Genomic DNA, 26712 nt, shown 5'->3' with positions numbered 1-26712 from the left:
TTTCTTATTCAGAAGTATAAGGTTCTTAAAATACAACGAAATTTCCAACATTTTCTGAGGGAGCTGATTGATAGATGTGAAGTAGAAAAAAATGTAAAATGATCTATTTGAAAAGACAACTGTCCAGTTCATACTTAAATGATGCCATATTATTGGCAAATTGCAAATATATTGCAAATTTCTTACTCCAGTCTTCATTGAAGCAATACATTTTTACACAAAATTACTTGTGTGATATGATGTGCACCCAGTCGCATCAAGAGAAGAGCAGTCCCAATGAAAAGCAAACGTTTCTTGGATAATATTATCTGTATGTATTTATTTCTGAACAGGACATTCTGCCCGGGTGTTTCTCGTCATGTCTGGACGTTATCCCACCATTTGAAATCCTCCCACGTGGGGTTTACAGTTGTGGAGTAGTGGACAGCAGTGTCCGGGGATGTGCACTAGGTCACAGTTGGGCACGGGGGAGGGGCACCTGCAACACAAGGAGACGGATTACCCTAAACATAGATTCATGGGCAAATTTATTCACTCGGGAAAATCGTGTTCACCAGATATCGTCAATCTCATTAAAATCAGATCTTAGTTCTCGCTATGCTAAACAAAGATCTGAGGACATCCCAATAAGGGTCACGTCAGAACGACCTTTCATCCAACCAATCAGAGCGTCGCTTACCAGATCATGAAAGTGACAGTCGGAATGTGTTTACTAATCACGCAACCACGAAATATTTAACACGGGGTATTCCGAACAACACTTACGGGTTTTATGATTATATCCATACAATCCAGGCCAGCTATAAACCATTGCAGAATGTTCTTCTTATCAGTTTTAATTTTCTAAATCGAGAATACGTCAAAATATGTTTCGATGCGTAGTCGCCAGTTTGAAAGAAGTGTCGTAAAGCTCGAGAAAGCTGCCTTCTGATTGGCTAATGTCGATTTCTTGTCAGTTATTTCATTGGTCGGTCAAAATTCGCGAAAGGTCGTTCTGGCGTGATCCGTAATGGGATGTCCTCAGATCTTTGTTTAGCGGCAGCGAAAACTAAGATCTGATTTTAATGAGATTGCAGATATCGTTTACACAATGCTGATGTGTGACATACTGTGCTAATGTCCGATTGGACATATTGCCGGAAGCGAATGAGTTGGTTTTAACGTCGCTTTGAACAGTATCTCAGTTATATCACGGCGTGTCACCTTGGTGTGGTCGAAAAGCCTGAAGTGATGTATTAGACGTTTACCACTTTACTGAGTGAGTATGGTTTTACGCCGCTTTTTTTCAATAATCCAGAATATCTCGACGAGGGCACCAGAAATGGGCTCCACACATTGTACCCATATGGAGAATTGAACCCGGGTCTTTGACGTGACGAGCAAACGTTTTAACCACTAGGCTACCTCACCACATTGGTGACATCCACGAACACGGGTATAGTGCTGACAACCTTTTAACATAATATGGGCGAATCTGGGTTTCGAACCCATTATCATAGGTTTCTGGTACTCCCAAGGAACGCAACTCTGCACATAGACGAATTAGCCACCCGTGCCTACAGCCATACTGAAGTAGAACTAGACACAATCAGCGGTATACAAACACGATGGGGTCACAGTGGATGTCGTTTGTGAGGCCGTTGACGCATCGACAGTGTTGATTGCAGTCGATGGTGTCCCACGAGCTATCCTGGGGGTAGTACGTGCCGTCCATGTAGCACTCTGACACAGGAAGATCAAACAGCACAATAGATGAGTGAGTAAGTTTGTGCGTGGGATTTTACACCACTTTAAGCAGTTTCACGGCAACTTCAAGAGTAGCGTCCTACTACGTGAATATATACTGAAGAAAACAAGTTTGAATTGTGTGCTCATTTTTCACTACATAAAATAATTATGACCCCTGACCCTTTTTTGTTCAGCATACATATGAACTGACTTGAACTGTAAAGCATCAGAAATGATACACTATTTCATTGGAAATACTTTCTCTAGTATTCCAGTTCTATCGCGTGTCAGTTTGATGTGGGAGGATCAAACCCGACGTGATGCAGGTCTCGGACGTTTACCACTTCGGTGAAACCCACAAGCATAGGTATGATGCTGACAAACCTAGAAACATAATCGTGGCGAACAGATATTCGAACCCACAACCATAGGTTCCTAGTGCTCCTAAGAGAACCATATTTGCACAGGGACTTCTTTGGGTGAGCGAGTGAGTGAGTGAATATGGTTTTACGCGGTTTAAGCAATATTCCAGCAATGTTACGGCAGGGGGCAGGGGAAATGGGCTTCACACATTGAACCCATGTCGGGGTTTCGAATCCGGGTCTTCCGTGTGACGAGCAAACGCTTTAACCACTAGGCTACCCGACCGCCCCCCATGACGCTTTGGCCACTTGTACTACCGACATTACTCAATGCACTTAATACATTAAAACACAAACAGTTGGGAAGGGCAGACTATCAAGAATCAAAAGTGGCATCATGATTGTATAAATACAACTCGGAGGGAGTCTTTAATTACGACATGTAACACAACTCTTGGTGAAAAATAGAAGTTTGAGCTTACGTCCAGTGCCCACTGTTGGCAGAGTGGTGTTGGCACACGGAGGATAGACCTCAGGCCCTGAAGACGAGAAGAGGTATATTCTAGGCAACGTGTAATTATTAAGTATACTTCGGTCTTCGTCATAGAGGTATAGCTACTTAAGTCATTTGAGCAAATAGTTTCGCTGTGACAAAGCTGTGAAATAAGGAGACCTTTTGAAATGGACAAAGTTGAGGAGTGTGCAGTGATCAAGTGCTTGTAGAAAAGGGGGCTTAACATCAAAATCCATCCACGAAGGTATGTGTACAGCACTAGGGAAGGATGTCCTTACCACCGTAAAAGGTGGACAGCAGAGTTTATACGTTACAGGGAAGGCCCTAGACGTCAGCAACACCAAAATTTAACATACAATTCCGAATGCCAGTGGTGTATGTTCCATATCTGTTGCAAGAATACTCTCCCTTTTGGATAATTGAACCATAATTTGTTGAAAATATTCTTTCATGAAAACACAAAAAATTGCAAATGTTTAAGGATCCATGCGTATGAGTCGCTGTACCCACTCTCGCAGACTTTGCAGGTGCCCGCGCAGTGCTCGTGTATGAAGCGGTCGTAGTCGGGGTTGGTGCAGAGGTCGGCCCCGTACTGACTACAGAGGGGGTCGATGTCGTGGCAGATGGGGATGTCAGGAACAGCGGGAACTGAGGATGAAACAAATATGGTCACACAAACTGACATAAATATTTACTATGATGAAATAAAGTGAGAGAGTTGGGTTTAACGCCACTTTTAAAAAGTATCACAGTTATATCACGGCGTGTCAGCTTAGTATGGGAGGAAAGTCCGAAGTGATGCAGGTCTTAGACGTTTTACAGCTTTGGTGAAACCCACGAGCACGGGTATAGTGATGACAAAGTTAGAAACATAATCGGGACGAACCGGGATTCGAACCCAGAGTCATAGGTTTTTTTGCGTTTCCAAGCGACACAACTCTACACAGCGAATTACCACGACTGGGCCACCCGTATCTCGATGAGATTTTAATTGTTTTTCAAGACAACAAATGAAATGATACACACTGTCAGTGGCAAAATTCGTAAAAATATGTTTATATATTTTTTAACAGCTTTTTAGATTAAATCAAGAAATCAGGAAGTGGCTTACCACAAAACTTGCAGTGTTTTGGACAGTGTAACCGTGCCCAAGCTTCATACGGGCTACAGCATGATGTCATGATGTCATATCCGGCACAGTCGATGAGGTCCTCGCAAACACCTGCATATGTGAGTCTACATACAGTGTACAGGATCCCCTACATTTCATGCCCGTTTGTTTGCACTGGTGTACAATGTTTGATCATATGGGGTTTGATTGAAGCGTAAAAGAAAGAATACCGACTTTGTTATCTATGTAATTGAGAAATAAAAGAACTGTTTTTAAATGTGATGATATCCTATTAACCGGCACTCATTCCTGCAACAGTTTGTAAAAAATAATCTGTGGCTGGGTAATTTTGTATAAAAATCATTTGGTTCAATGAAGACTGGGCCGGGGTAAGAAATCATGCAACCACATGACCCGTACAATGTTTGAAATAATTTGTGCCGAAAATAGCAAATGTATTGATTTTCAAAGATAAAATGTCAAAGAATTCTTTTTTTAATTATTTTTAAAATTTTAAATCAAATTATTATTTTTAAAATAGAACCATGTGGAAGTGTTCTTTCAGTGTTTACTCAGCGCCAGTACATTCTATTTTTGGGATATAATATCGCTAACTTGAGATATTTTTAACCGAAAATCAAACATATGATAACATTATCTTAGAGGCATAGTTTCTTTAAAAATTTGCTCCTCAGTATATATATACCTGGTGCCGATGTTGTGATTACTCTAGTTGTTGCTTCGCCCGTAGCCGTCACTGAAACATGAAAGAATGCATTTGGGGAATCAAAACAATAGGTCTTCAGCATCCCATGCTTGCTGTAAAAGGCGATTATGCCTGTCGTAAAAGGCGACTAACGGGATCGGGTGGTCAGGCTCGCTGACTTGGTTGATGCATGTCATCGATCCCAATTGCATGGATCGATGCTCATGATATTAATCACTGGATTGTCTGGTCCAGACTTGATTATTTAAAGACCGCCGTCATATAGCTGGAATATTGCTGAGTGCGGCGTTTAACAACAAACCAACCAAAACTAAACCATTCTTTGCGTAAGGCAAAAAAACAAAGTTTTACGCTTCTCTTTTAATGCAGAGTGAGTGAGTGTGAGTGAGTTACAGCTTTACGTCACATCGGCAATATTTAATGCAGAGTGAGTGAGTGGCGGGTGGTACCGGTAGACCTGGACAAGGCTATCCATTTTGCGAAAACCCGGTGTCATCAGATGTTGCCTTTACGCCCAATGGAATCTCTCTCGGCGGGTAATCTAGACTGGTTATTTTCTGGCGTTGACGTTAAATATTCAAACACGTGATTTCACCCTTGACTACCTATGTTCGTGTATATTACTGGGTTCAACTCACCCGTCGATCCCTGAGCGCAGGTTGGAATGTATTCAGGCTCTGAAAGTCATATACATTAGTTTAACTTACAATATATACTACCTAAACAAGCACATAGAGAATATTAGTAGTTTTGCGTAATGAAGAAATTGCTCGAATGTTTTGATACCGGAAGTAAATCAACGATCCTTGAAGGGTTGAGTTGACTACTTCCGGTATCAACATTTCCGAGTGATTTCTCCGACCTCACCCATAATATGGTTGATATATAATTTTTCTATAGAAGAAGAAGTCTTTTATTTGAACTAAGGCCACTGGCCCATATACAATACATACATTTGAAATAGTGTGGTACATGAAAAAAGGTAATGTCAGGTACAAATTTACAGATTTACAGGCTTTTCATAATAACGTCTTCGTTTATAGCAGCTAACACGTCCCATTTTAATTCTGGAAACCCAAAAGTCCAGAAACTCTACGGTCTTTGCCCAGTCTCGGTTAAAGGTATTTACAAAATTAAACATGCCGTTTTCATGGGAACATACCAAGGAAGAAAAAATGAAAAAAAAATTGTTTAAAAACTCAATATTTAGACTATGTCGCCCATGGGCGAAGTGTGGCCCATGGGCCTGCCCATGGGCGAAGTCTGGCCCATGGGTAGGCCCATGGGCAGGCCCATGGGCGAGAATATGTTCCTTTACTTAAAACTCATGTTTTTGATTCGCAAATACATTTAATGTATTCATTCAAGTATCATGACACAATATTTAACTCATTTTAACTTAATTCAACGATTTTATAGCGATATTGAAATATTTCGCCCATGGGCGAGAAAAAGGTTTGGCCAATGGGCGAGAATATGTTCCTGTACTTAAAACTCATGATTTTGTTTCGCAAATACATTAAATGTATTTATTGAAGTATCATGACACAAAATTTAACTCATTTTAACTTAATTCAACGATTTTATAGCGATATTGAAATATTTCGCCCATGGGCGAGAAAAAGGTTTGGCCCATGGGTAGGCCCATGGGTAGGCCCATGGGCAGGCCCATGGGCGAGAATATGTTCCTTTACTTAAAACTCATGTTTTTGTTTCGCAAATACATTTAATGTATTCATTTAAGTATCATGACACAAAATTTAACTCATTTTAACTTAATTCAACGATTTATAGCGATATTGAAATATTTCGCCCATGGGCGAGAAAAAGGTTTGGCCCATGGGTAGGCCCATGGGCGAGAATATGTTCCTTTACTTAAAACTCATGTTTTTGTTTCGCGAATACATTAAATGTATTTATTTAAGTATCATGACACAAAATTTAACTCATTTAAACTTAATTCAACGATTTTATAGCGATATTGAAATATTTCGCCCATGGGCGAGAAAAGGGTTTGGCCCATGGGCGAGAATATTTTCCTTTACTTAAAACTTATGTTTTTGTTTCGCAAATACATGCAGGTGTTCTAACTATTTTCATGGCACATAATGTAACACAATTTTACTCAATTCAGCTATTTTACAGATTTATTGAAATATTTCGCCCATGGGCGAGAAAAGGTTTTGCCTTCGAAATCCTTGATTATTATATCATGCCAGAGTTCTGAAATTCAGTGACAATGCTGTTGAACAGTAGAATCTGATTGACGTATTTTGCAGAACCTGTTTGACACTATGGGTTCCAGGACCACTAACACTCTGAGCTGAAAAAGTTTGGTCCTAACCGCACCCAACATCTTTAATGAACCCGGCCTTATCTCTCAAAACGTTTTGGCAGTTTATCATACGAATTCATGTGCGTGTACAACATTAAATTTTAGTTAGTTTCTATTTCATTTCCCATTTTATGACCCGTTGATACATCCCACTGTGCAATTACGTGACAGGTACGCGTGCGCGTATTTTAATGGAAAGCAACTATTCGTCTTGTATTGCATAACGTTTGGCTGAATATCTTACATTCTAACGAAATCTCGAAATAATTATTTAATTACAAGCAGTGTCGAACTGACCAGTAGGAATTATGTTTCAATGCGATTGAGGAAAACGTGAGTGAATATTGTGACACTAAAGCAACTTTTAACTGCATTGTCACTTTTGGTATGAAAATGGTAATAGTTAAGAAAAACGTAACAGCCTTCTTATGATAATTCTCATATTCTCATTAGTACGTTGTGTCTAATTACAGTGTCGGCCTTATTTACAGGTGATTCTACAATACTTGTTGTCGGTCAACTACAATCTGCCACACCACGCGTGAATTAACAGTTATGCAGGTGTTGCTGTGGGCAAATACCTAGCCTGTACATGTATATTTTTTGTGGATACATGTATTACATATTTTCGTTGATATGTGAATATATTAAGCACCAAGACACAAAAAGTTTATGAAAGATGAATTTGTGCCTTGATATATATATTCAACGCGAACGAAGCTTGTATTTTCTCCGCGATCCTGATGTGTATCATCGTTTAATTGGTCATTCATTGAAAGTATGTTGTGAGGCGATATCAAAGGAGCCGCTCAATATACACAGTGTCGTCCGTTTCGTGTGAACTACCACCCTACCCTGTCAGTAAGAGTTATGTAATCGGTACACAAATATATTTGGTGCGATGTCAGTGTGGAAGGAGTTTGAATTACGTCCGCCAGTGGCCACAGAAAGTATAGTACCAATCAACAAGGCCAATGCCGTACTAATAACCTAGTGACTCGCGTAACAACGGCTGTCAATATGTCTGCTACATCTACCATACCATCATCCCTGTCACAACTGGCGTATTAACGGCTTATTCAAAATATTAATTGTAGAAATGTCGTTACCAGACTAACGTACGTCGTATTCAGTCCTCAACTGGATGTTACATTCCTTATATCAGTTAACAGCCCTGTTTGTGAAAATATTTACTAGACATAAGATTTAAAGACTAATAAAATCAATTGTAAGACCGCATAGACCATAAAACCGAATAAAATATGTCTTGGTATCATCTCTTGTGTATTAGATGATGACAATGACCGGAAATGTTATAACGTTAGATTAAGAAGGAGAAACATTAAAGTGTTTTTACAATACTTGGAAACATGAGCAATAAGATGTAGCAACATAAACATGCATGGAATAGGGGAAAAGGATGAAAACAAATTGAAAAGGATTTTAATACAAAATTATCGAACTAAATAACTTGCCTGAACAGAAAGGGTACCCATACTTGTTTGACAGTTATTCGTGTGTTGTAGACTGTCGAATGGGACACATGTGTGTACGTAGGGTACGCATATCTATTGCAAGTTTTAGTACTCATACACTTTCTCTTTTTGTGTTTTGTTTGTTTGTTAGTTGTATAACGCCACACTTAGCAATATTTCAGTTGTATGACGGCGGTCTGTAAATAATCGAGTCTGGACCAGACAATCCAGTGATTGACATCATGTGCATCGATCCACGCAATTGGGATACGATGACATGCATCAACCAAGTCAGCGAGCCTGACCACCCGATCCCGGTAGTCGCTTCTTACGACAAGCGCTGTCGTCCTTTTACGCCAAGAATGGTTTGTTGAAGATCTTCACGGGTCTATTGAATGCAGGGATTTGTGTAAAGTCATTCAGACAGCATACAATGCCAACTAAAAAATTATACTCAGTGTCTCCGCAAAGTAATATAGTACGGTACTTAGAGTACATGTGAGATTATACTCAGATTAGGGAGATGTTTTATCCATATAACGTGTTATTATTCTACCTAACAATGTATTTAATGAAATGAATGCAAAACAAACTCAGCGGCTAAGAGGTTTCATTGAAAAAACTACCCCTAGTCTTGACTAATAAAACAACTGCAACCCGACACAGATTAAACGCAACTTACAAACACAATCATAATCTGGTTAGTCTGTATCACTCAACGAGGCCGCTTACTTTGCCCACAGTATGAAAGTATTGGGCAGTTCAGTAATTAGGAGCCAAAACCAGGCAGGTACGCTGGTCACACTTGACTGGTCTGACTGATGATTAGGTCGTCTGACAATTGTGAGTGAACCATAGCAAGAAGTATCTGCGAAACTATTTGCTCCTTTTATGGGACCGATTAGTTTTATGACCATGGGCCTCGGCACAAGCGTGGTGTTGGAAGACAAGTTATACATGTACATCCGATATGGTGACTGTTTTTCGCTATTCATATTCTAAATACATTCATAATACCACAACATTTTAGTACTCCTTGAAACTTTACAATCACTTCAATATGTACAATAGATTGAACGAGAACACTTGATATATTGCAGATTATTAAATCATTGTCTCTATTATCAGCCGCTACGTTTGTATCGTTTGCATTGTACAAAGAAATATTTTATCTGTCCTTTTGCAGATTTAGCCTCAGAATGTGCTCATTCGAATTAGGAACGAAAATAATTGCTTATCATAAGTCTATATGATACAGTTAAAAGTTACTTGTACACTGTAGACGTATTCACTTTAAAGTCGCATACGACCTTCGCGAGCGAGTTGAATGATCCAGGTTAATTGGAACGAAGTCTAGAGAGGGTTATACAGTTTTGTATTTGGTAATGTGTAGGTTTGTTAAATATCATTTTTTAAATTCCTTTTATTTCAATATGTAAAAACATAACTATGCGCTTAAAAACAGAGCTGACTTGATGGGAGATAGCCACCTCAGATTGTCTGTTGGACACGGTTTAACCTTACTGTGTCCTCACCCTGGTTGTTGTTACCGTTGTTATAAGGGATTAAGAGCTACGGCTCATTGCATTTTTGGTTACAGTCTGTATCACTAAAGTGGACATGTGCAGGTGAACTCTGTTCAATTAGTATATGAAATGCCCCAAAATGTGAACTCCAGACAATAATAACCTGAGGGTAAATCCACGTGCGTCTGCCTTTCCCCTCGTTCACCTTCGAAATCCTTGATTATTATATCATGCCAGAGTTCTGAAATTCAGTGACAATGTTGCTGAACAGTAGAATCTGATGGACGTTTTGTGCAGAACCTGTTTGACACTATGGGTTCCAGGACCACTAACACTCTGAGCTGAAAAAGTTTGGTCCTAACCGCACCCAACATCTACAAGTTTGTAAGCTTGTAGACATCATTAAGAAGTAATTAACAGTCCCATGCTGAGACCTTTCTCAAAATTCAGACCGGTGGCAGGCTGCCAACAAAGAGAAGAAAATATCGCAACCCCGACACGAGTGTGCTCAGTCAAACAATGAACTTACGACCGGCAGAAAACAACTCCAGTTGAGTATGCCGATGCTGTATCTCAGCCGTGTTGGCCTGAAAATTTAAACATGCTAATTAAATCCAAAATCGTATAATTATTTTTAATAGAAACCGTATCTTAATTTGTTCTTGCACTGCATCATATCGTGTATTTCATCTGTATATGTGTAATGTGTATATGTATCAATGACTACACTTATACCGCATATTCTGCAACAGACTATAATTAATCACCTTATTATTGTCTCTCCATGGCTGACTGCACTAATACCCTTTTAACAGTGGACACCGATATCAGTATACATGTAGGCTTTTTGTTCAAAAAGGAATATGCAGGAAATTATATGTAACAATTAACTGTGTACTAATTACATGTTTGAATGTTATCAGTTTTACGTTCTGAGATACAGTGATGTAAGCATCTTCTAAAATCTTCTAAAAATATAATAAAATACAAAACAACTCTCTGCCGTAATTTTTTGTGGAAATCATTCGATCAAGTAAAAAATGACTGCGTGACAAGACGAATCAACTATTTATACCCGATAAAAGAAACTGCCGTATTTTAGGAACAGTGCTATAACAAGACATTTGAAATTTCTAAAAAGCAGATACATTAGAGACAGTGACTAGACTACAGGTACGTAATCCGTATCAATCAAAGGTGGAAAAAAACTGAAAATCATATCTGTCGGAGACCTACCAAATTACCAAGTTTTATCATTACTATATTTATTACAATGCAAATACTTTAGTGATACATTTTTTAGAGGAGAGGGCATACACACAAGTATATTGCTTCCGTGTGTGAATGCAGGTTGTACTTGGTATCTCAGTTCTCAGTTTCATACCGGTTGTATAACTGAATTTGTATATGGAACCATGCGTACAGCATGACAATTACTTGCTATTCGTCAGTTTACAACACACATAACACGGTCAAAAATTTTAGGCACCGCTTTTGCGAGTTATGTAGTACAGTAATGTTTTATTAAAATCTATTTCAATTTGTTTTCACCATTTTCCCTATTGACAGTCGTTGTTACGTGCGTCACTAGGTAATTAGTACGGATTGACCTTGTTTATTGTTTCTATACTTTGAGGATTTCTGTGACAACTGGCGGACGTAATTCAAACTCCTTCCGCACTGACACCGCATCAAATATATTTGTGTACCGATTACATAACTCTAATGGACAGGGTAGGGTGGTAGTTCACCGGACGACACTGTGTATATTGAGCGGCTCCTTTGATATCTCCTCCAAACATACGTTTATTGAATGACCCCATTAAACGATGATACACATCTCGATGAATATATCAAGGCACTAATTCATCTTTCATAAACATTTTTTTGTCTTTGTGCTTAATATATCCACATATCAACGAACATTTGTAAAACATGTATCCTAAAAAAAATAAACATTTTCAGGCTAGGTATTTGCCCACAGCAACACCTGCATAACTGTTTATTCACGCGTGGTGTGGTAGATCGTAATTGACCGAGAGCAGGTATTGTAGAATCACCTGTAAATAAGGCCGACACTGTAATTAGATACCACGTACTAATGAGAATTATCATAAGAAGGCTGTTTTTTTTTTTCTGAACTGTTACCATTTTCATACCAAAAATGACAATGCAGTTAAAAGTTGCTTTAGTGTCACAATATTCACTCACGTTTTCCTCAATCGCATTGAAACATAATTCCCACTGGTCAGTTCGAAACCGCATGTTATTAAATAATTATTTCGAGATTTCGTTAGAATGTAAGATATTCAGCCAAACGTTATGCAATAAAAGACGAACAGTTCTTTTCATTAAAATACGCGCACGCGTACCTGTATATTGCATACCTGGTGTCACGTAATTGCCCAGTGTGATGTATCAACGGGACATTAAATGGGAAATGAAATAGAAACTAACTAAAATTTAATGTTGTGGAAAATAACTCCAATGAATTGGAGTACACGCACATGAATTCGTATGATAAACTGTCAAAACGTTTTGAGAGGTAAGGCCGGGTTCATTAAAGATCGCTACAATATGTAAAACAGGTGAAATTTGTAGAACTAAAGGAAACATCCAACCAAATGCCCTTTTTAAATAGTAATGTAATGATATAATATTAAGTATATTTCACATGATACAATATACTTTGCAAACAGTTAGTTGATGCTTGAAAGGGACTGACGTAAACATGGGTGAAATATTTTAATAACGCCGTAAAATAGTTGAATTTAGTAAAAATTAGTTAAATTTTGTGTCATGATACTTGAATAAATACATTTAATGTATTTGCGAAAAAAAACCATGAGTTTTGAGTAAAGGAACATATACTCGCCCATGGGCCAAACCCTTTTCTCGCCCATGGGCGAAATATTTCAAAATCGCTATAAAATCGTTGAATTAAGTTAAAATGAGTTAAATTTTGTGTCATGATACTTGAATGACTACATTAAATGTATTTGCGAAACAAAAACATGAGTTTTAAGTAAAGGAACATATTCTCGCCCATGGGCCTACCCATGGGCCTACCCATGGGCGAAATATTTCAATATCGCTATAAAATAGTTGAAATAAGTTAAAATGAGGTAAATTTTGTGTCATGATACTTCAATAAATACATTTAATGTATTTGCGAAACAAAATCATGAGTTTTAAGTAAAGGAACATATTCTCGCCCATGGGCCAAACCTTTTTCTCGCCCATGGGCCAAATATTTCAATATCGTTATAAAATCTTTGAATTAAGTTAAAATGAATTAAATTTTGTGTCATGATACTTGAATGAATACATTAAATGTATTTGCGAAACAAAAACATGAGTTTTAAGTAAAGGAACATATTCTCGCCCATGGGCCTGCCCATGGGCCTACCCATGGGCCAGACTTCGCCCATGGGCAGGCCCATGGGCGACATAGTCTAAATATTGAGTTTTTAAACAATTTTTTTTTCATTTTTTCTTCCTTGGTATGTTCCCATGAAAACGGCATGTTTAATTTTGTAAATACCTTTAACCGAGACTGGGCAAAGACCGTAGAGTTTCTGGACTTTTGGGTTTCCAGAATTAAAATGGGACGTGTTAGCTGTAATACAGGTATTTACATAGTTTTCCAAGTAATTGTTTACATGAAGATGACAGCAGCTTTTTAAATTTATGCATATTTCGATTATGGCAAAAACATTTTTGCATATAACTTATAGTTGCGTCAGTTTTCTTGTTTAAAATGCAATATCAGAATGGCCAAGGAATTCCTGGCTCAACAAGAGCATGACGTGATGATAATGGTTTAATAACGTAACTATTAATGACATTATTCAGAAATAAAAAAGTTATGCGAAAATTGTGGTCTATAATGTCATTCTTACAAATCGAAGTTTTACCATATTTTTTATTTACTGAAATAAAATGTAATCCCTGTAATTATTGACTACAACGTATGTTCAATAATGTCACGGATCTTTTAACATCTGCTAGTGTGTTTGATCCCTGATAGTTATCACAAATTGATTTTCTTACGGTCACAAATTTTGCAGGTGCCCGCACAGTTTTCCCTGACGAAATTGTCGTAAAGAGGGTTGGTGCAGAGGTCATCACCGTAGTTGGCACACTTGGGGTCAACGTCGTGGCACAATGGGGTCGGCGTCACTGCAGGAGCTGAAGGCATAGAGATCACCGTTACACATAATTTACCAGGATAAATTCTCCTTCGTCCTAATAAAGAGATTGAAGGTTCGCATCCTGAGTTAAAGTTATCAGGCAGTGTTTTTGTGATTGGTAGTGGCAGCAAAACAAACCCGAGTTCAGTATAGTCCAAACTTTGTTACCCACCCGCATTCGTCACCACTCGCCCCTAACCTGCATTCGGCTTGTCCCGGAATAACATGAGTTGGTCACGAATGACCCGCCCGGTGTAGTGAGCGCCACTGTGGGGAGCTTGCTCACAGTTGTCGTTTCGAGGTGCTTCGCGTGGTAACAGTTTCTAGAAGGTTGGCTGTACCTATATAAGAACGAGATGAGGACGTTTGGACGCCTTCTCCGACCTGACCTGTGTCGTATCTACTTGCCCGGGAGCTATCTGTGACAACATCTTATTGCTGTTTCCAAAACAATCGTCAACACTCGCCCCTTTCCGTAACCTGCAAGAAGACTTGTCCCCCTATCGATGAATGTTATGTGCGAAAATACGACAAACCAATCAGAAAGCGCGTATGACTTCGAGTACTTCGGTCAAAGAATCCGTCAGGAATAATTCTTGAATTATATATGTCTTTCATTTACAAATATACCCAAGATACAGTTGAGTGTGTTCAATCATCCTGTATAATGCTGTAAGTCCCGATGTGCATCTGTAATGTATATGATATAGGGGTGAAATATGCCTAAATCATTACGCAACGAATTGACAATTCTTTTAGCTGTGGCCTTTTGCGCTTAGACGAAACCCAGTCTGAAAAAAATGGGCGCTTATTATGTCGAATACGGTACTTACTAAATAACGTGCGGTTTTTTTCTGGCCTAGGGTTTGTACTTACTACACACCGTGTTGTGTTTCTCTAACCCAGGGCTCGTACTTACTACAGAACCCGCAATGTCTGGCACATTTTTCTCTTGCCGAAGTGTCGTACTTACAACAGAACTTGCGACCCGTGAAATTCCGGGGTAGAATAGGTTTTCAGCAACCCATGCTTGTCGTAAAAGGCGACTAACGGGATCGGTTGGTCAGGCTCGCTGACTTGGTTGATGCATGTCATCGTATCCCAATTGCGTGGACCCATACACCTGATGTCATTAACTGGATTGTCGTACTTACTACAGAACTTGCAGTGTCTGGCACAGTTTACTCTGGCCCAGGGCTCGTACGCTCCACAACACGACGTCTTGATGTCATAGTTAGCACAGTTATCTAGGCTGTCGAAGCAAGCTGTAGTACAAAATACATATTTAAGAAAGTATCAATATACACCAGGTTCACAAATATATGTACATAGCAGATAAATTTGAAAAATGTACAAGAATTATGTATCGAGCACCGCCCCTTTAATTTCGGGTCCTGTTATTCCTGAAAAATATTTCTGAATGATTGCCTAATATTTCACCACAAAAATGCCATTGTAGACTTTTTCGTCTACAATTGAATTTTAGAGGTGAAATATAAGTTTACATGTCTTGAAACAGTATCAGTTTCGCATAACACAATGCTTTGGTTGTGCAAGGGTCGGGTTTGTTGGACATTGACTGTGCCCCAACCAGCGTTGATGCAGAGACTGGATATTTTCTCGTTCTAGGACTTCCCAGTCATTCCTCCTGTTATGCCTGAAACTTTGGAAAAATAATGTTGGACAACAAACCGTGTAGTATTGCTCTTCTGGACACATATTTAGCATATTTTCCTCCCTGAAATGAATCTTCCATGCAAGTAGTTATGGGTTATCTTATGACACAATTTTAAAATAATTTGCTGCAGTGAACTGTCAGGGTGTTTCCTATGACGTCCCTGATTAAACATCTCTGCTTCTTGAGGCGACTCCTGGTGTTATACTGTGTGATGGCGTCACGAATTGTAGCGAATCCTTCATGATACCTAGCTCTTGGTCTTTCGGTCTCTCTGCTTCGACGTTAATGCTAAGAAACGTTTTTGATTCAAATTTTGAGATCGCTCACCTTTGACAAAACTGCTCAGGACCTGGAATAAGTGATAGAGGTTATGGATGAACTGATGAATATTGTTTAGAAATATTGTGTCTTCTTATTCCTTTGTCATCTGATAACGATTGGCAGTGATACAGAAGGTACATACTCTCGGTGGGATCTCGCGTTGTTGTTGCTGCAGTAGTCATCAGCGGCGGGGCTTTCGTTGTCACTGAAGGTAAATGGCATAGAGGAAATGTTGGATCCCTGTTATATTTTCAATCTTGGAGAGATAAAACATTTGTCAAACTGATCATAGCAGTGATAACTCAGTTGTTTAGTTCACTAATGTCCAACGCTTAATAGTCACAATATATGTCTGTTTGACTTCCTATTAGCAGTCACAATTTGATTGTCACAGTTCAGATTCTTGAACTTCGTTTTACATATCGCCAACGCTCAAATATAAGGGTATAGCTTGTCGCTCTGCCAAAAACGTTCAATGGCCAGAATTGAGAACTCGCTAAGCCCTCTTAATACTTGTCAATGGTCAAAAGTTTGAGGACATGGCTTAAGCACAGAGTTCTAACGTTCATTGGCCTCAGGGTAGGTCGTTGACACTTTGTACACCATCCTTTAATAATTGCCAACTTTAAAATGTGAGAAAATAGCGCACTGATAGCCAACGTTCGGCGGTCTGAAGGTAGCTTTGGCCGTCACTGTCAATGTTCACTATTCTGCGTAAAGGTTCATCACGCTGACAGTGAACTCTGTTAGGCAGATTATAAGTTCCGCTTATCGACAACCATCTAAATAGTCTGAGCAATATTTCGCAACTATCTTTATTATTCTCATTGCCACTGATAATTACCAGTATTATAATGCTCTCGACACTGAAGGGTAAAGTTCAAGATATAGCTTCACAGAATATCAAACCAGAGGCTTGCCACACTGACAGCTACAGGTTCACGGTAGAAATTCATTTGCCAGGCTAAAATGACTAGGTTCTTGAGACTCATAGACACTGCTCAATGCCAAGTATACACGTTAGCCACAATGACAACCGACTTTCCCTGATCAGATTTTAGGATCACCACTCTTAGTTACATTGATATTACACGCTTAATGACCAAAAAAACATTTACAGCCAGCGCTGAATTTCAGCAATGCTTCTTGAAATTGACCTTACATCCTTCATATCCCAATAGCAGATATAAAGGTACCTCCATTTTGTCAATGATTAGAAAAAAGGTTCGCAACGCTATTTACATTTATCTTCATCACTCAATGCAAAGGGTAAAGATCCACAACGCTCCTATCCATTGACCTCCATTGTTTAATGATAAAGATATTAGGTTTCCAACAGTTCATTACATTGACCTTCTTAATTCTCTTCTTAACATTGCTCAATGGCTGGGGAAAAGATTCGCAACGATTCTATGCCTTGATACTCATTCTCCCTGGCAATTATAAAGATTCGCCACAACTCCATCCATCGATTGGAAAGAGTAAAGATTGAACATGGTAATGCTTCGTTACATTGAGCTGTGAGGTGCAAAGGTAAATGTTTGCTTCGGTGCTTTTCCTTAAACTCCATCCCCCATTAGGAAGGGTGAACGCTTGAAACACTTTATACGCTGATCTCTCTTACTCAATATGAAGAGTGAAGGTTTGCAACGCTTTGTTAAACGACTTCTGTCGCTCAATATAAAGAGAAAAGGTTCGCAAATTATTGTTCAAGTGAATACGGAAACACTTCTTCACATTAACATCAACATTTCATGATAATCAAAACATTTCGCAATGCTTCTTTAATTCTTTACATTGATAACAGTGATTCAGTGTAACGCGTAAAGGTTTGCAACATTATTTTACATCGACTTCCATCACTCGGTGTCAAAACGTTTTGTTACTTTGTACTTCATAGCTTCTGTGGCAGGACTAAAAATTCACGTTTCTCTTCATCGACCTCGATCAGTCAGGGATATAAGTAAAGGCTCGTGGCGCATTTGACATTTCAGTGGCAAGAGAAAAGGTTCTATGCACTACTTTTACAATGACATCCCCCTTTCAATGGCAAGAGTAAAGGTTCTATGCACTACTTTTACAATGACATCCATCTTTCAGTGGCAAGAGTGAAGGTTCTTTTCTCTACTTTACTCTGACATCCATCTTTCAATGTCAGGAGTAAAGGTTCTATGCACTACTTTTACAATGACATCCATCTTTCAATGGCAAAAGTAAAGGTTCTCTGCACTACTTTTACAATGACATCCATCTTTCAATGTCAACAGTAAAGGTTCTTTTCACTACTTTACTCTGACATCTATCTTTCAATGTCAAGAGTAAAGGTTCTCTGCACTACTTTTACAATGACATCCATCTTTCAGTGGCAAGAGTGAAGGTTCTTTTCTCTACTTTACTCTGACATCCATCTTTCAATGTCAGGAGTAAAGGTTCTCTGCACTACTTTTACAATGACATCCATCTTTCAATGTCAACAGTAAAGGTTCTTTTCACTACTTTACTCTGCCATCTATCTTTCAATGTCAAGAGTAAAGGTTCTATGCACTACTTTTACAATGACATCCATCTTTCAATGGCAAGAGTAAAGGTTCTATGCACTGCTTTTACAATGACATCCATCTTTCAATGTCAAGAGTAAAGGTTCTCAGTACTACTTTTACAATGACATCCATCTTTCATCGGCAAGAGTAAAGGTTCTATGCACTACTTTTACAATGACATCCCCCTTTCAATGGCAAGAGTAAAGGTTCTCTGCACTACTTTACTCTGACATCCACCTTTCAATGGCAAGAGTAAAGGTTCTTTTCTCTACTTTACTCTGACATCCATCTTTCAATGTCAAGAGTAAAGGTTCTCTGCACTACTTTTACAATGACATCAATCTTTCAATGTCAACAGTTAAGGTTCTATGCACTACTTTTACAATGACATCAATATTTCAATGTCAACAGTAAAGGTTCTATGCACTACTTTTACAATGACATCAATATTTCAATGTCAAGAGTAAAGGTTCTCTGCACTACTTTTACAATGACATCAATCTTTCAATGTCAACAGTAAAGGTTCTATGCACTACTTTTACAATGACATCAATATTTCAATGTCAAGAGTAAAGGTTCTCTGCACTACTTTTACAATGACATCAATATTTCAATGTCAAGAGTAAAGGTTCTCTGCACTACTTTTACAATGACATCAATCTTTCAATGTCAACAGTTAAGGTGCTCTGCACTACTTTTACAATGACATCCATCTTTCAATGTCAACAGTAAAGGTTCTATGCACTACTTTTACAATGACATCCATCTTTCAATGGCAAGAGTAAAGGTTCTATGCACTACCTTTACAATGACATCCATCTTTCAATGTCAAGAGTAAAGGTTCTCTGCACTACTTTTACAATGACATCCATCTTTCATCGGCAAGAGTAAAGGTTCTATGCACTACTTTTACAATGACATCCCCCTTTCAATGGCAAGAGTAAAGGTTCTCTGCACTACTTTACTCTGACATCCACCTTTCAATGGCAAGAGTAAAGGTTCTTTTCTCTACTTTACTCTGACATCCATCTTTCAATGTCAAGAGTAAAGGTTCTCTGCACTACTTTTACAATGACATCAATCTTTCAATGTCAAGAGTAAAGGTTCTATGCACTACTATTACAATGACATCCACCTTTCAATGGCAAGAGTAAAGGTTCTTTTCTCTACTTTACTCTGACATCCATCTTTCAATGTCAAGAGTAAATGTTCTCTGCACTACTTTTACAATGACATCAATCTTTCAATGTCAAGAGTTAAGGTTCTATGCACTACTATTACAATGACATCCATCTTTCAGTGGCAAGAGTAAAGGTTCTCCGCACTACTTTTACAATGACATCCATCTTTCAGTGGCAAGAGTAAAGGTTCTCTGCACTACTTTACTCTGACATCCACCTTTCAAAAGCAAGAATAAAGGTTCTTTTCTCTACTTTACTCTGACATTCATCTTTAAGTGGCAAGAGTAAAGGTTCTCTGCACTACTTTTACAATGACATCCATCTTTCAATGTCAACAGTAAAGGTTCTCTGCACTACCTTTACAGTGACATCAATCTTTCAATGTCAACAGTAAAGGTTCTCTGCACTACCTTTACAATGACATCCATCTATCAATGACTAAAGGTCGCAACGCTACTTTACATTGACGTCATCACTCAATGGCAAGAGTAAAGGTCCGGTTACCTGCTTTACTTTGACCTCCACCGCTCATACAAGAAACTCTTTCGCAATGGTTGTTGACATTGACATTCAAAGGGTCTCTTTACATTTAACTCCATCCATGAGTGGCAATAGCGAACGACAGCAACGCTTCTTTATATTGATTTCAATCGCTCAATAGCAGGATAATTCGCCCATTGACAGCTAACGCTTAATTGTCAATGGGCGAAACAACACAGAGAAACAACGGCGAAAAAACGATTGTTCAAACAAATAGCGTGTTACCTTCACAGAAACCACAGAAGTCTCGACAATTCTCGTGAGCCCAACCGAGGTAGTCGGGATTTGTGCACATGTCGTCCTGGTACTCGTCACAGTTCTCAACCTTGTCCCTGCAAACCTCAGTAACTGGCGCCGTGTCATGTACAGGAAGGGAATATAGAGAAGGTGGTGAATATAGAGGAGGTAAATTTGCAGGGGTGAATATAGAGGAGGGGAATATGCAGGAGGTGAATGTGCAGGGGTGAATATAGAGGAGGGTAAAATGCAGTAGGTGAATGTGCAGGAGGGGAATATAGAGGAGTGGTGAATATAGAGGAGGTGAATGTGCAGGGGTGAATATAGAGGAGGGGAATATGCAGGAGGTGAATTTGCAGGGGTGAATATAGAGGAGGGTAAAATGCAGTAGGTGAATGTGCAGGAGGGGAATATAGAGGAGGTGAATATGCAGGGGGTAAATGTGCAGGTGAATATAGAGGAGGTGAATGTGCAGGGGTGAATATAGAGGAGGGTAATATGCAGTAGGTGATTGTGCAGGGGTGAATATAGAGGAGGGAAAATGCAGGAGGTGAATGTGCAGGGGTGAATATAGAGGAGGGTAATGTGCAGTAGGTAATTGTGCAGGGGTGAATATAGAGGAGGGTAATATGCAGTAGGTGATTGTGCAAGGGTGAATATAGAGGAGGGTAATATGCAGTAGGTGATTGTGCAGGGGTGAATATAGAGGAGGGTAATGTGCAGTAGGTAATTGTGCAGGGGTGAATATAGAGGAGGGAAAAATGCAGGAGGTGAATGTGCAGGAGGGAAATGTAGAGGAGGTGAATATGCAGGGGGTGAACGTGCAGGTGAATGTAGAGGAGGTAAATGTGCAGGGGTGAATAAAGAGGAGGGTAATTTGCAGTAGGAGGAGGATGTGCAGGTGAATATAGAGGAGGTGAATGTGAAGGAAGTGAATGTGCATGAAGTCAATGTGTAGGAAGTGAATGTGCAGGAAGTGAATCTAGAGGAGGTGAATGTAAAGGGGGGTGAATATAGAGGAGGGGATATGCAGGAGGTAAATGTGCAGGAGGTGAATGTAGAGGAGGGGATGTGTAGGGGGGTAATATAGAGGAGGGTAAGATACAGTAGATGATTGTGCAGGGGTGAATATAGAGGAGGTGAATGTGAAGGAAGTGAATGTGAAGGAAGTGAATGTGTAGGAAGTAAATGTGCAGGAAGTGAATGTGCAGGAAGTGAATGTGCATGAAGTAAATGTGCAGGAAGTGAATGTGAAGGAAGTGAATGTGTAGGAAGTGAATGTGCAGGAAGTGAATGTGTAGGAAGTAAATGTGCAGGAAGTGAATGTGAAGGAAGTGAATGTGTAGGAAGTGAATGTGTAGGAAGTGAATGTGCAGGAAGTGAATGTGCAGAAAGTGAATGTGTAGGAAGTGAATGTGCAGGAAGTGAATGTCGGAAGTGAATGTGTAGGAAGTGAATGTGCAGGAAGTGAATGTGTAGGAAGTGAATGTGCAGAAAGTGAATGTAAATGAAGTGAATGTGCAGGATTTGAATGTGCAGATATGAATGGGAAGGACGTGAATACGCATGTGAATGTAAATGAAGTGAATGTGCAGGAGATGAATGTGCACTAGTGAAGGTTAAGGACGTGAATGTGCAGGACTTGGAAGTGCAGGAGGTGAATGTGTTGGAAGTGAATGTTCAGAGGGTGAATGTAGAAAGGGCGGGTTAGAGACATCTGAGGGTTACATGGGCGCTGACAAACTCAGACATACACACAGGGAACACCGATATGTTGTTGCTATCAATCAGCCTTCACCACAATAATTTATTTACAAATTCGCATGAATGTGTATGTGGGAATCTGTATATGCGTTCAAGCATAAACGAAGCAAGGATGAATTTAACAAGAGCAACGCTTCTTGCAATGTATTACGATGACTGCCTAGTTGCCCTTACTGAACACATCATGAAGAGATAGCCCTACTGTTTGCTTTGGGACTTCTGCAGCAGTTCAAGGAAGTCAAACGACGACATTAACAGTACCTGTTGTGAGAAATGGTGTAGTTGTAGTCGTCGTTTCAAGCCCCGGTGTCACTGAAAGCAATACAGACATAAATTAGTCCCAAAGATGCAATACATCCAAGTGTATCTTACTTGCTAAAAGAGATGACAACGTTGTGTAATTTCATGAGGGTCGGATGGTCACGATTTGGCATGAATAGCGCAAGATGACCCCGTGGTGTAGCTGTGCAGACGGTGAACGTGTCCATGCTCACACATGGGGGGCCTGGCCGTGTAGGGAGCCGCAAGGTTCACCGCTGTTCCATTTAGTGTTCCAGGACACAGTTATCATGGGTCGAATATCAGACTGGCGTTGATTATGAGTGAGTGAGTATGGTTTTACGCCGCTTTTAGCAATATTCCAGCAATATCAAGGCGGGGGACACCAGAAATGGGCTTCACATATTGTACCCATGTCGGGAATCGAACCCGGGTCTTCGGAGTGACGAGCGAACGCTTTAACCGCTAGGCTACCCGACCGCCCCGGCGTTGATTATGATCCTTGATTTACAGCATCAACACCGTGCCGGTTGGTTTCACGCTGTAGTTAACGTCTAGTACATGCGCCATTTTGAGGTTTCCTCTCATTAAGGGGCGATCGGTTAGCCTAGCGGTTAAAGCGGTCGCTCGTCACGCCGAAGACTCGGGTTCGATTCCCCCAAATGGTCACTTTGTGTGAAGCTCATTTCTGGTGTCCCCCGCCGTGATATTGCTGGAATACTGCTAAAAGCGGCGTAAAACCATACTTACTCACTCGCTAACGCTTCCTAATTAAACCGACAAGCTATGATACGGCTGATTTTAGCATAAGGCGTTGCGGTTGTGAAGCTAACTAACCACTCACTAAAAGCCACGGGTTTGTGTGCTCCAGGCTCTTTAGTAGTATAAGTTGAATATTGAGGACTGCGCAGTTTGTCCATTACCCACTAAACATGTTATAACAAGCATAAAGACCACATAGTCCGGTATGCCGGCACATTTACTGACCACTAGCCATACACACTCACGATCACACAAGCCGCAAGACTGACGGCATTTCTCATAGACCCACTCGGCGTAGTCGGGGTTGTGGCAGATGTCGTCCAGGTTGAAGTCATAGCAGTTGGGGGCGTTGTCACCGCATACCTGCGGCTTCTCGGTTGGCACTGAAATCCATGGTAATCACGATGAGACTGAGACACTTGTTACTGTGGAGGGGGTATGTAATTTGTGTTATGCTGACTCGCTTTGCCCCTGATCATGGGTCCGAATAATGATTATGAAGCTTGGTCTGTCAACTCTGTCCCTTTGGGACTTTAATAACAACAACAATAACAAAAACAACAACAACAACAACAATAATAATAATAGTAACGGTGATGATGACGATGATGACGACGACAGCAACAACAACAACGATAATAATAATAATAATAATAACAACGACGACGACGACGACGACGACGATGATGATGATGATGATGATGATGATGATGATGATAACAACGACGACGACGATGGTGTTTACTTACCCACTCTTTTCTGTAACGCGGTCGGCAGATGATGTTTGCCACAGTGGCTGACAGCAATGCACGCTGGTGGTGGCAGAAACGTCACATACAGTATGTTCATGCCCAACGCTTTCACCGTCGTAGTTTATTCTACCGCCAGTGTATAAAGTACTTGCTTCTGAACACTCAATCAAAACGTGTTTGCCGACTCATTTCTCAATCATTGTCAGGAGGCATTTTGAAAAACACTCAAACACCGTCTTGTCTAAGTTAAAGAGACCTAAAATTAACTACTTCCAGTTATCCGAGGTTCGACACAACCGAAACATGATGAAAAAATATGGAATACGCAGGGACCAAGCTCTTACTTCGAGACAACCGTTAGTTCGACAATTCAAAGTTCGACACACTGGTGTTTCACTGTAATGATATGTACGTACATTGTATGGAAAACACGACAGAAATCCAGTGCATTCCAGTTATACTGAAAATAGACTCTTTGACATTTCCGGGTTTTCATTATCCGAATGTGATGTTATATCTGTTGCGTCACAGTAATGGGTTTGACGTAGTAATAGTGACGTGTGTGTAGATTCAGACCTTGCATGGCTTGCATAGTTTTCTTTAGGGGTGCCCAATTCATGTTTGCCAACAAGAGTAACTATGTTACGAGGTTTAAAAGTATTTTTATGTAAAATTAATGTTCCCCATTCTTTGTTTTAAGGTCACTATCGGTACTTCAGATCGGCAAACCACTCGAAACAGTGGGCTCATACCAACTTTGTGATAGTAAAATGGAGATAAGCATACAATGTTTTCTATGTAGAGCTACATGTATGTAGATGAGTTGTGCTTTCGGTTCCAAATGCAATTTAACGCAGTTAAATATATACAGGAAATTCAGCTCTATATTGAAAACACAGTGTAGATTCAACTCTTATGTCCGACAGAGCTGTTGTCTTCGACGCTTACATAAGTAATCTTATCTATTCAGGTCGCCATGGTGATTTTTATCATAATAAAAACTTTAAAGACTAACCGGGCATAGGGCAAATTAAATTAATTATGTTTAAAATAAATTTAAATCCATTTGCAGCAATATGAATAAAAAAAATCAGCCGCTTCCATTTTGCCAACCAAAAACGTTATAAACCAGACTTACAGCATTAGTTGTCTGTCGAGCCCTAGCGTTTTCGTCAACACTGACTATCGTTAAGAACGTCTAATTGGCATACATAATTCTTAAACTTCGCGATTAAGATGACTCTTTCGTGGTATTGATATTATTATAGATTCCTAACAACTTAGATTGATGATAATTTACTAATACATACCGATCCCCAGCAGTGCCGATATGACAAGTCTGGGCGCCATCTTGTCCTTATCTCAACAGCACATTCAGCAGTGACTGGTGCGTGTACCGTTAGATTTATCAACAATTATAGCCTATGAACGCTTAGTCCTCTACATGGCACTGTAACGACTGGAATTAATGTAAAGCAGTTGGCGTATTGATATAGAGGCAACTTGGGAAAATATATTGGAAATATATTTGATTATATTGTAGGCTATAGTCCAGCTTAACTGTTATAATCGACTCTTGACGGCTAAAACGACTGATAAATATTTTAAACAACGTCCCATGATGTCATTGTACCCACGCGGAAATTGAACCAAGGCTGTTAGGCTGACGAGCTGAGGATTTAACCTCTAGGCTATCACACGATTTAAGTAAATACCATTATGGTTGCCACGATTCGCTGTGCAGAGTTGCGTCCCTTGGACACGCCTGAAACCTAAGATTGTGGGTTCGAATCCCGGTTCGCCCCGATTATGTTTCTGGGTTTGTCAGCACCATACCCGTGCTCGTGGTTTCACCGAAGTGGTAAACATCTGAGACCTGCATCACTTCGGGCTTTCCTCCCACATTAAGCTGACACGCCGTGATATGACTGGAATACTGTTAAAAGTGGCGTTAAACCAAACTTACTCACTCACTCATTATGCTGGCATAATTTGTTTTCATTTTTGTTTTCGTTAACACTGAAACATACTGTTTCCCACGTTCCCCAATGAACAAATACCCGTGAAGATTTCAGGTTAGAATTGGTCTATAGCAACCCATGCTTGTAACGGGCGACTAACGGGATCAGGTGCTGACCTCATGCACATCACCGTATCCCAATTGCTTAGATCGAGACTCATGATGTCAAACACTGGATTGTCTAGTCCATATACCAATTATTTACAGACTGCTGTCATTTAGCTGAGTGCAGCGTTAAATAACAAACAAACAACAAAGCCATTTAAAATGCGTATTGCTTGCAAGCCTCTAAAATTGTCATCACGCATGGTCTATATGTCACCGTCACCCGTCAATACATTCAGGCGAACATTGCACAATCATCACTTGTAGCATGTGTGAGTGCATGAGCGAGTATGGTTTTAGGGCTATTTTAGCATTATTCCAGCAAAACCAAGACGGGGGGTAACAGAAATGGGCTTCACACATTGTACCCATTTTGGGAATCAACCTGGACCTTCGGCGTGACGAGCGAACGCTTTAACCACTAGGCTACCCCACCGCCCCTGGTACGTAGTACTATCGTACTGCTGTTATTCTATTTTATGCATTATCTATGAGGCCGTGTCACAATGTTTGCTTAATTCCGTTTCCGTCACTGGTGTTTGGCCTTTCCTTGTAGACATAT

At 39.8% G+C, this 26712-nt stretch overlaps 1 protein-coding gene across 2 annotated transcripts; it reads right to left on the bottom strand.

Annotated features, from left to right (window-relative positions):
* Positions 1-299: 299 nt before the first annotated feature.
* On the bottom strand, positions 300-25490 carry LOC124146086 (zonadhesin-like). 2 transcript variants are annotated; one of them, XM_046516161.2, is made up of 15 exons: positions 25336-25490; positions 24023-24085; positions 23519-23656; positions 22494-22544; positions 20457-20597; positions 16113-16175; positions 15126-15236; positions 13832-13969; positions 5081-5119; positions 4422-4472; positions 3716-3826; positions 3115-3252; positions 2573-2629; positions 1605-1722; positions 300-478 (listed from the first exon to the last, which is right to left on the bottom strand). In XM_046516161.2, exons 1-15 carry the CDS (start codon positions 25373-25375, stop codon positions 370-372), a joined length of 1368 nt encoding a protein of 455 aa, XP_046372117.2. In that variant the 5' UTR covers positions 25376-25490; the 3' UTR covers positions 300-369. The 2 variants fall into 2 exon arrangements, with proteins under 2 accessions (XP_046372117.2, XP_046372118.2); XM_046516162.2 differs by having other exon boundaries at positions 20457-20579; positions 25336-25489.
* Between the last annotated feature and the right edge of the window lie 1222 nt (positions 25491-26712).

The sequence above is a fragment of the Haliotis rufescens genome, unplaced genomic scaffold (genome assembly GCF_023055435.1).
Source record: "Haliotis rufescens isolate VD_foot unplaced genomic scaffold, xgHalRufe1.0.p SCAF_12, whole genome shotgun sequence".
In the NCBI taxonomy this organism is placed as follows: domain Eukaryota; kingdom Metazoa; phylum Mollusca; class Gastropoda; order Lepetellida; family Haliotidae; genus Haliotis; species Haliotis rufescens.
This window is presented reverse-complemented; position numbering and strand designations above follow the sequence as displayed.